We start from the raw sequence: 11519 nt of genomic DNA, 5'->3' as shown, positions 1-11519 counted from the left end.
ATAGTAATAATAATAATAATTGTGATAGTAATAATAATAGTAATAGTAATAGTAATATCATAATGGTAATAATGATAGTAATAATAGTAGCAAATGATAATATTAGTAAGTTAATAATAATAATAATAATAATAATAATAATAATGGTGGTGGTGGTGATATTAATGATAGTAATAGTAATAGCTTATTATGATAGTTGTGCTGGTTATGTTATTAATAATTATAGTGATAGTAGTAATAAGCGTGATAATAATAATAAAAATAAAATAAAAATATTTATTAATGTTGCTAGACAGTAATAATGATAGCAATATTAATAATAATAATTGTTATAGTGAGAATGATAATAGTGATTGCAATAGATAGTAATAATGTTAATAACACTAATAATAATAATAATTGTAATAGTAATAATAGCAGTAGCATTAATAAAATGATAATAATAATGTTAATAGTAGTAATACTTGTTAATAATACTAACTACTGCTGCTGCTGCTATTATTACTAATAATAATAGTGGTGATAATAATAGTATTAATAGTTATAATAATAATAATACTACTAACAATAATAATAATAGTAGTAGTAGTAATCACTATAAAAGTAAAATAATAGTGACAAAAATAAAAATAATGGTAATATTAGTTGTGATAATAATAATAATAATAAAAGAAGAAGAACAATAATAATTGTATTAACAACAATAATAATAATGACAATAATAATAATAATAATAATAATAATAACAACAACAATGATAGTGATATTAATCATGATAACAAAACTTATAACAATAATAATAATGATGTTATTAATTATTATTAATAGCAGTGATAATGATAGTGATAATTATAATGATAAGAATAATAACAATAATAACAATTCATCATTCGACATTAGATTTGTTGGGGATTAAATTTTGTAATCTTTTAACGTATAACAATTCCATATTAATAGCCCAATTATGATTTTAAAAAGTTTATGTGGCTCAACATTCTTTTTTATTATTTGCTTTATTATTAATATTTATTTCATCATTTAATTTTAATTTTTTTAAATAAAAACCAATCATCTAGGTTTTCTATGAATTTATGAAATAAATTAATTCACATTAAGTTAACTTCTTTATAGTTTCATTATAAACTCGCGTTAAGTAAATATTCAGCTTAAGATATTTCAAAATTTATCTTTTTATCCAGGTTTAATAGCATTGCAAAAAAATCCCAAAGGTTTTAATTTTTTTTACATGTAAAAAAAAAGGTTTGATATACATTATAAATAATCAATAGCTACTTCACCCATGTTGCATCATGAGCCAAAAAAAAGTTTTCCAATAAAAATTTTACCATGTAAGCTTTTTTCACATAAAAATATCAAGTGTAAATAATAAATTTTATACATACATCTAATTAAATAAATTAAAAACTATTTATATCAACAAATGAAAAAAAAAAGTCATTCATGATAACTAAATACATATATGAAAAAATCAAAAAGCGAATGTGAATTAAGACATTTGGTATCACAACATGGTTTATTTACCTGATTATATTTAATAATTTAATTTATCTAATCAAATGATAGTAGAAATAACATAAATAAAATAAAATGGTAAAAAAAATATATCGCAAGGTTGCACTTATTAGAAATACTATCAAAAAATATTTTTTTATTTTAAAAATAAAGTTCAATTATATAAAGTATAAAAAAATTATAAATGAATTAGAAAAAATCTATTCAAAACTTAACTACATATGAAATATTTTAAAAAATAATCACTATTTAAAAAATAATAAATAAAAAATCAAAGAAATAGGGTATTAATTTAAATAAAATTAAAAAATATTAAAAAAACATGTTTTTTTAGTCAAAATTATATATAAAAAAAAAGAAAGGTGTCAGATACCTCTAAGCTTGATCCATTTAGGATGACTTGTATATGAGCCTATAAGGTAGGCTTTAATGAAGCTTTTTTTTTTTTTTAATGTAATTGGGATGGAAGAAAATGTTTTTTTTTTAAAAATAGTCAGTTATCGCATTACCTGACTTAACTCATATTTCAGGGTTGAATATTTTTTTTTATCTAAAAACTTGTTTTTGAATTCATTCTTAACTAACACATACCTAAAAAACACTCTATGAATCTTGATAAATCCACTAAAACCCTTGAAAACCCCCCAAAACAATTACAAACACAAGAAACAAAAAAATATTTCCTAACTTAGATATGTTTTTTAGGCACTTTCAAGTTAAAAAAAATACTTAAGTTGAATTTCTCTCATCAAATAAAATCATTTATCATAAAAATTGACTGTCTTGATGGTTTAAATTAGAGCCAATGACATTCTTTTCTTTTCTCTCTCAAACCAAGAATTAAAAATAATAAAAATATACTTTTATACCAAGATTGAATTAAAAAGATATTAAGAGACTAAATATGTATAGTTTGTATAGTTTAATGTCTAGATTAAACTTTTTTGTGTGTATTTTGAAAATACCATCTATTTGTGACATTTTTTTTTATTTGGTCTCTTGTCTTTTAATTTTGTTCTTAGCCAATAAATTTAAATAATGTAATCACATTAAAATTTTAAATAATATTTAAAGATAAAATTAAAAAATAAAAATTTTAAATGGTGGGTTAACAATAAAATATGAGATGATGAACATTGCACGTATTTTGGCACACTTTTAGTTTTTTATTAATATTATTAATTAATGATATTTTATAAATTTGTGTTTTATGTTCGGTATTAACAAATAAAAACCTTATTATTTGTGTGTCATTGTTGCCGCTTAACGAAACCTCACTAGAATTGTCTATGTGTTTAACCCATCGTTGATTTTTTTAATATTATATTATGATGTTATTCTCTAATTAATTAATTAATTTTTATTTTATTTAAAAATAAAAAAATAAGAGAGAAAAAGTAACATCTAATAATAATAATAATAATAGGACACACACGGATGAAAACATTACGGAGTAGTGATAACAATGGGACTTTATATATAGATTTTTTATTATATTCATTTTCTATTTATTATTTATTGAATAAAATATTAAAAAAATTATATTTTATTTATTGAATTTTGATTATTCATTACTAGAATATTTTTTATTAGTCAACATAAAATATAAAATAAAAAGGTAATATATATATATTGAATTCATAAATACAAATCAATTTAAAATATAATATTTATTAAAAAAATAACTCTCGTAAAAAAATTAACATATAATAAGACTCAGAATAGTATATATTATAATAACATAATAATAAAAATATTTATTTAAATAGACATTGAAAATAAGATAATTTTTTTACTATGATACAATTATTTTTTACAAATTATATGATGTTCTATGAATCATTTTATTTTTACTATATAGTAAGATTACTAACTTAACTATAAAATAAAATAAATATAATGGATATCACTCAAGGGCTTTTTGTCTTTTTAGTTATTTCAAATTTTTTTAATTACTTTGATGTCGTTAAAGATAAATTTAACATAACTATCTCACAATATTTTTTTTATTGAATTTATTATTAATTTCAAAGTTATTCCATGGTATAATTGTAATAAATCATATATTAAATGTTATTAAAAAAACATGTCAGCTCGTGTAGCGAGCTGATAACCCCTAATGCTCTTCAAGTAGCGAGTATAGGGCCATCTAACCACCAAACAATATCTTTCAAGGCAGTGTTTGGAAACTCTCAGCATCCTTTTTGTGTTGAGAGGTATGTGTGCCAAACATGCCACAAGTTTGGCTTCAATGACCATTTTTGTGTTTTTTTTCTTTTCAAATACCGCACTAACCCTTCAAATTTTCAAATCACCCCATTTAATTTCATTTTCATTCACATTTGGTTCTTTACCTTATAATTACTATTTTTTTTTCTAAATAATCTATTAAATTACAAATGTTTTTCAATCTAACCTATATTATTTTTTAATTTTTTACATTTGATTTTTATTCTTTGGATTATTATTTGTTTTAATTGAGGTCATTTTTAAATTATTTTTTTACAATTTCATCATTCTTGGGGTTTTTTTCTATCAAGTTTTATCCCCATTCTTTTTGTTGCTATATTTTATTTGCTATGACAAGTTTTTTTAATTGATATTTTTTTATAATTTTATTCTTCAAAATTAAATCATGTTAGAATTAAGTTCCTTGATTGAACTTAAATTTCATATTTTATGGGTTACGAGTTTTAAAGTCTAAGTAATGTTTAGTAGGTTTGTTTTATTTATATATATATCAATTGATGTTTCTTATTTCTTTATTCTTTTTTTTTTAGAGTTTTACTTTGTTATTTTTTATGGTTTGTTTTTTATAAGTTAAGTTTTGAGTTTATGGCAAGAATAATCAGTTTCAAAATTTAACCTATATTGATTTTTTTAATTAATTTATTTTAAATTCATCATTCAAGTTTTTTTTTCCTACAAGATTATTCTAATTTTGTATTTATGATCACGAACTTTGCAAGGTTAATAAGACCTTTTCTTTATGTTTTTTTATATTATTTTTATTTTATAGTTTTACCTTTTAACGTTAAGTTATTTGATAATCTAAATGGATTATGATTTTTTTTTGTTTTCTTTTTATTAGTTTATTTATTATTATTGTATTCTTTTTTGTTCATTGTATTTAAATTATTAATTAAGATAATTACCAGTGTTTTAGATTTTTTTACCAAGATATTTTTTTATATAGAAAAAATTATCTAACATGTAGCAAAGCATAGACATGAAATCTAGTATTTTATTATATATAATAATTATACTCCTAAAAACAAATCATAAATTAAAGTGAATTCTTGTCATTATTATTAATTTTAAATTAATTTTTTATGTTATAGCTACTTTCAGCCCTATGCTTGGAATAGGGTTTGAAAATGTAATAAAAATTATTTTTTAAAGTATTTTTTAAATATATTAAAATAATATTTTTTTAACTTTTTAAAATTTATTATTAATATAGCATAACAAAATAATTAAAAAATAAAAAATAAATAATTTTTTTTTAATATTTTTTTCAAAAAACACAGAATAACTACAACCCAACATCATCTAGTCCTAGATTCCCACGCGCACATAACTGGACTCCCAACTCCAACTCCAACTCCAAACTAAAACTCAAGCTCAACCCAACCCTAACATATTTTTCTTTCTCTACAACAAGCCCTCCCCTCGTCGAAACGCGAAAACAAGTGACTGAGTGAAAAAAAACGCTGCCGTTTTCCTGCCTCTCTCTTCTTCTACGTTCTCAACTGGCCCCCCCTCCGCTGCAAAAATCATACATTTTTCTCTTTCCAAGTCAGGTAAGCCCTTACGTCAAGATTCCGATTTCTAATCTACTACACGTTCCGCTGCTATTCATACATTTCTCTCTCCCCTCTCACAGAAAATAACTGACGCTAGTGCTTGTGAAAACCTTGTTTATTTAGGGTTTTAATTAGGATTTGGAAGATAGTTTACTGGTTATTGTTTTAGTGAATTAGGGTTTTCATTAGTAGCTGTGAAGCAAACTTTTCTTTGGATTATTAGCTGATTAGGGGTAGTTGTTGTCATTGATTGTTTTTGCTCTTTCTTACAGATATCTCATTTGCTGTTTGATTACCATGGATTCTGAATCTTGTACGGACCAAACAAACAAAACCCTAGATGAGCAAGCTAGCAAGGCCATTGTTCAGGTATATCTAGGTCCTATCACCCCTGATTCTATCAAAGAGACTGGGGATTTCCCACTCTCTCCAGTCACTTTAGTTAAAAAACTGCCCAAAGTTCTCTCCTTTGCCTCTAAAACGAACAGAAGTGAGGACCATTTTGACAACTTTAGCAGCCCAAGAACACCCAAGGATGGTGTTTTTGACCCTTTTGCTCCTGGCCACGAAGACAAAATCCTGGCTCCTCAGTGCAAGAAATACAATGATGAAGCGAGGGCCAGTGTTGTGCGCCGGCTTAATTTTACTTCTTCTTTCAGAGCCTTGAGAAATGGGAGTTTTGGTGATGATGTGGAGTTCTTATCGGATGAAGAGATGTTTGAATCGGTGTATGAAAGTTTATTGGAAGCTATTGTTTCGAAGCAGACTGAGGGCGCGCTTGAAGAAATGAAAAAATTAGAATGGGATTCTGATGACTGCACAACACCTCCTGCAGCTCCTATTCTAACCGGAGTTCCTGATACTTGTCCCGCCGCTCCTCTGAAGCGAAAAGGTAAATCTAGGATTATTGATTTGGGATTATGTAGAAAGCTTGAATTCTAAAGGTGATTTGCTTGTGCTTATCTGATCTGAGTAGGATGCAGTGCTGCCAACTAATTTTATAAGATTTCATAATGTATTTTGTATGAAAGCTGTTGACATATGTGCCTCTTAAGTCATAACTTGTGGTCTATACAGATATTATTTAACTAGGATGATTTTCCGGACAAAGATCACAATGTAGTTGTAGCATTGTATAGGAATTCTTGACGCGTACTTACTTTTGGAAATGAGCAACTGTAGCGACAAGTGTACTTTTTTTTTCTTATGACTCTACCCATGGGAGTTCATTATGTTTGTATCTCATAATGTGAATTGTTGAAATTAATAAAAAAGAATGCCTTCTTGTCTTATTTGGAGTTAAATTAACATTTGCTGATAATGGTGCAAAAGCATTACATGCCTGTTCAGGGTCATTTTTTAGGCAAGATATGAAATGAAGGAGGGATAGTAAATGAAGAAATGCCTCATTTTTAAGAACTTTATTTATTAAGGTTGGATTGACAAAGATAGAACTTCAACCTGCATCCTCATTGCTCTTGCTTGTGCAATGGTACAACTGAACTACGGGCTCATTGGTATACTTTTTAGCACCTGTGCATTAATAAGCTACTTTATTAATTTTCTCTTTCCTCTGAGATCCAGTCTTTGATCAGCTTCTCTGATTTCTCGAAGTAGATGTAAAATTACATCAAAACGTTAGAAAGTACGAAACAAAAATGCTATTATGCTGCGATGTAGCACCATCGTGATTAGGATATCCTTCTACTTTTTGTATTTCACCAATTTATGGTTTCGCCTCTTCAAAAAATGAACTTCGCTGAAACTCGGCATCACTTACTACTATTTAAAATTGAATGAGATGCTTATTTCTAACCAAGAATTGTTGTGATAAGACTGGTGATTGAAAAAAGTTTGCATGTTAACAATAATTGCTAAATACTAGTTCAAACTGCTCAATGTGTGGAGAGACATCGAATTGCGTAACCATTAGTAGCAAAAATGAAAATAAAATAGCAGTAGTTGTGTTTGCAGATGATTACAATATACAGATGTTTTTCCAGCCTCTACTCCCTACTCTCTAGAAGTGGCTGAGAGAAACACAGAATATACGCAGCACCCTAATAATGGATTTGCTTTCTCTGAAACGATTGAAACTGATGAAAAGAAGAACTAACCGACCAGCTTGCTTACTGTTTCCTACGTATATGGTGCGCAAGGCGAAACTGAAGAAGCGTGGTGGGGATGCATGCTTTAGTCGATTTAATCAAAATTTAGTCTTGTTCTTGCATTCCTGGCTTTGAATCTTTAGGGAAGGAATATCAATAGTGAATCGACAATCAGATGTAGCGACGGCATGCTTTTTGAATATCTTCAGGAAGGTGGCCCTGCCTGGAATTCTAGTGCGTGTTTCCAGAACAATCTGTCCGGCTAGAACATCGCTGATTAAAGCTGACATATCAGCTGCCATCTGATCCACCTGTATAGTAAGCCGGGATGGAAGTGTCTCGGTGCCCTTAGAGGGTATCAGGCCCGGGTACAGGTCAGCATCTCCCACCTCATCGCCTCGATATAGAAGGTAGCTCTTTCCGGGCCCGTGCTTGAAGCTGACATGGTTAGGATTCTTGACGAGGAGCGTTAGGTTGAGGGTGATGTTAAGTTGGATATTAACAACAGGGAATGAGATGCGAGGAGAGATGCCTTCGAGGGTAGCTGATAGCAGCTGGGTTTGGGGCGCTTTAGGCTTGAAGACTGTCAATGCTAGGATAAGAAAAATAATGAATAGCAGCAACTGCAAGAGGAGAATCACCCCACCAACAACGAAACACCTTCTTCTACCCTTAGGATCACGTCCTTGGTCGTTGGTTTCTGTCATCGATGCCTATAGGGTTTGGTTAGTCATCGAGATTCTGAAGGAGGACGAGGGACATATAGGGAATCCACAGGGTTATATACAGGCCACAAACAGGACAGGTGGGGAGGAGGAGGTATAAATGCATGGATGTGCCAGCTACCTAACAGGGTGTTGGGGGTTGGAGGCTTTTAAGAATTTCCCACCATCATCGCCCCAGAGTCCCAGACAATCTTTTCTTTTCTTACTTTTACGAATGGAAGAACTTGTTTGGCTTAAATTTGCCCCTCTAACCTCTACCAAATGTTGGTCATAATTATCCTTATATGGCCTTTAAATGAAGTATCTTCTCATTTAATTACCAGTTCGATTTGTTTTCACACCATGATCCATAACGTTAAGAGAATCAAACAAATCAAGAAGGGAGATCTTCACACCCAAAAAGTTTGTAGTAGTTCTCTTCACGAGATGGCTATCGGTTGCATGTAGTGTAATAAAAAGAAGAGATGCATGAGCTCAGCAGCTTTCGTGCAAGGGGGTTAAGTTCACTAATCTGATGCCGTAACACTCACTACAATTCTGTTTTTAAAACCATTTTATCAAGTCACAATTATTCGTTGATCATGCTGTTGAAGTAGTTTGTCGCTGCCACCTCCAGGAAACGACTTCAGAAGAAGGGCCCCCCTTGAGGAGGCCTTTGTTAATTGCTTGATGATGAAGTGAAAGTGAAAGAACCAAACAAGCAATGAAGATTCCCGCTTTGCAATTCATATACTGAAATTAAGCAAGAGTTGGGCCATGAAGGCTGGAAGATGTCTTACGGATGAACAGTTACACGTGGGCATGGTTTCAGCAGTTGGATCGTACTGTGTAATCAAATGCTCACATGAACATGGACACTTCAGCTTCCAACTAACTCTTAATTGCAATTGCTTGGCGTGAACAATATGTCAAAGGCTTCCTAAATCTGTGACATGTGTGGCTCCAGAATAAATGTTGATTGGGTCAATGCTTTGCTCTCAACAAATTACACACGCAAAGAGCACGACTTGCTGAGGTTTGCACGCCTTATCGTCTGGAGATGCAAAAGCATAGGCATAGGCTGAGTGTTATAGCAGCATGGAACCCCTGGGTTTCTGAATTATCTGTTAGTTTTAACCCCCAAAGCCACCATTTATCTCGATGGTAAATCATAATCCAGCAATCATAGAAAAAGAATATTACTACGACTGCTTTGATCTTGATATCATCTTGCCCATAAAAGTAAATCAGAATTCTCAGAAGAAAACAGACCAACTGGCCAAATTTCATTTTCTGAAAGCAAATCACAATGAATGTAAGATACCAAGGAGATCACACTAGTAGATGCATATGATTCTGATATCCTGCTATCACAAGCTAAATGTTCAACTCAGTTGTAAAGAGACAAACATAGGAGTAACTAGTTTGAGCTGAGCAACTGCTGCCTTTGAGACACCAGACAATCCATCAGATTTCTCATGACCTTAACATTGAGAGATTGGACATTTTCATGTCCTGTGGAGTGTTTCAAATTCACTTGGATGGTTAAAACTCTTTCCTTCAGAAATGGGGAAAGTCTAATAAACATGGTACAGCTATAAAGTGCAACAAAACTGATTTGACTAGAATACTAAATCAGAAACCCTCAGTAGCAAGCTGTTTCGACATAAAAGAATAAGAGACGACATTTTGCAATAGAAAAGCAAAACAAGTCAACATGAAATTAGAAGTCGGTGAAATCAGAAAATCTGATGTCACAAAGAAGCTTGAAGATGAAGAGTTTTTGCTTCAATTAGCACAGGATTGAATCATGCGGGGCAATTTATCCCCAACATAGCTGGAGAAACAAAACACCTCTCTAATTGTAGTCTCATAAACTTGCAGTACCTGATCAGTCTTGAAGCTTTGCAAATTATGAATCCATACAAAACACCATATTGGGAAAAGAAACAAAAAATCATGAACAAGGCTTCTCCAGAAAGCTGCAAATAGGTGCGAGTGTGAAAAGACATGTAATTGCTTTCAATACCTTGCCATAAACAAACATAAAACGCAATCAAGAATCATGTCTGCATCTGGCCAATCCAACAGCAATCAGCATCACAATATGATGTTGCTCTATTAATACATAATCATCTCAATCAAAATCAACAAGAACTAGTAACACAAAAAGAAAGAGAAAAACTAGCAGTATAATCTAAAACAAGAAACAAGAGAGAGGAAAGAAAAGAACAGAAGGGTTCCTACAATTTTGTCTTATACTTGCACTTTTGATCCCCTATAGTTCTATTAGAAACAAAAACAAGAAGATCACAACTACTGGTAGAAGTGATATGCACATTAAACAGATTAAAAATGCTAGCTTTTCCAGAAATCTTGGTCAAGGTATTAAAGGGTATAGCACCAGCCATGACATCAGAAAAAAGCTGCGAATCAGACAACAACCGATCTGCCATAAGTGTAACAGTTACGTTTATGGGTTGTGTTTTGTCTGCTAAAATCTTACCCGCAGGAATTGGAGCTTCACCAACAACTTGGCCTCTATAATTCAGAAAAGCAGAGCTGTTCTTGTACTTGACACTCACCTTGTTCGGATTCTTGATAGAGAGGTCCACGTCAAGACTCACGTTTACATCCACTCTTAGCCTGGCTATGTCAAAAGAAACCTTCATGTCACTGATGGAGGTGGAATCCACGGTGGTTGTCGGTTGTTTAGGCTTGAACACCGTTAACCCCAAGATGAACGAAAGCAGAAAAATAAAGAGGATCACAGCTGCGGTCACCCCCAAACAAATGTTTCTGCGTTTGTGTTTCTTAGGAGATTCAGCTTTCATTGCAGCAACTTTTGACGATTCCACATCCATTTCTTTTTTCACTTCAAAATTGTCTCTTCTTAGGATTTGTAATTCCAAGGGGGTCACATGCATGCCTATTTATAGTTGCTAGAGCTTCTTTTATTTATGTATTACATTAATAAATATGCAATGAGTTGTTATTTTATTACTTGAGCGTGTTTTTTAGTCAAATCGAAGAGCTATTTGATATTTTGATGATGGATGCATCGTCATGAATTTTGAGGAATTTCTGTGTGTCCATATGTTCTAAATAGAAGCAAGCAACTTGATGGTTGGAAAGATGGCTTAAAGGGAAGCTCCTTCTTTAACCATCAATCTGAATTATTTCATCCTTGACCAGAAGAAAACATAGTAATTTCTTTTTCCAAATCTCTTTGTTTCCTTTAAATATGTCTTCAACTATTTTCTTTTTAAATATATACTTAATATTTGGAGAACATATTTTTTTCTTTTAAAAAAGTGCTTTTGAAAATCTTTGATTTTTTTTGTTTTAAAATAATTTTAAATTGTTTT

At 30.4% G+C, this 11519-nt stretch overlaps 3 protein-coding genes across 3 annotated transcripts; 1 reads left to right on the top strand and 2 right to left on the bottom strand.

The window, feature by feature from the left end:
• Positions 1–5135: 5135 nt before the first annotated feature.
• On the top strand, positions 5136–6631 carry LOC105112290 (unknown protein 1-like). Its single transcript, XM_011007939.1, has 2 exons — positions 5136–5336; positions 5612–6631. The coding sequence occupies exon 2, from the start codon at positions 5637–5639 to the stop codon at positions 6279–6281; it is 645 nt and encodes a 214-aa protein (XP_011006241.1). The 5' UTR covers positions 5136–5336; positions 5612–5636; the 3' UTR covers positions 6282–6631.
• A 570-nt stretch (positions 6632–7201) lies between these two features.
• LOC105112289 (uncharacterized) lies at positions 7202–8432 on the bottom strand. The gene has a single exon (XM_011007938.1). The coding sequence runs from the start codon at positions 8152–8154 to the stop codon at positions 7546–7548; it is 609 nt and encodes a 202-aa protein (XP_011006240.1). The 5' UTR covers positions 8155–8432; the 3' UTR covers positions 7202–7545.
• A 1718-nt stretch (positions 8433–10150) lies between these two features.
• Positions 10151–11085, bottom strand: LOC105112288 (uncharacterized). The gene has a single exon (XM_011007937.1). The coding sequence runs from the start codon at positions 11076–11078 to the stop codon at positions 10395–10397; it is 684 nt and encodes a 227-aa protein (XP_011006239.1). The 5' UTR covers positions 11079–11085; the 3' UTR covers positions 10151–10394.
• Positions 11086–11519: the final 434 nt, after the last annotated feature.

Source organism: Populus euphratica, unplaced genomic scaffold, assembly GCF_000495115.2.
Source record: "Populus euphratica unplaced genomic scaffold, PopEup_1.0 scaffold331.1, whole genome shotgun sequence".
NCBI lineage: Eukaryota > Viridiplantae > Streptophyta > Magnoliopsida > Malpighiales > Salicaceae > Populus > Populus euphratica.
This window is presented reverse-complemented; position numbering and strand designations above follow the sequence as displayed.

Bases quoted from the DNA above. Each gene is read 5' to 3' on its own strand.
- LOC105112290 (XM_011007939.1), top strand. From the start codon at position 5,637: ATGGATTCTGAATCTTGTACGGACCAAACAAACAAAACCCTAGATGAG.
- LOC105112289 (XM_011007938.1), bottom strand. From the start codon at position 8,154: ATGACAGAAACCAACGACCAAGGACGTGATCCTAAGGGTAGAAGAAGG.
- LOC105112288 (XM_011007937.1), bottom strand. From the start codon at position 11,078: ATGCATGTGACCCCCTTGGAATTACAAATCCTAAGAAGAGACAATTTT.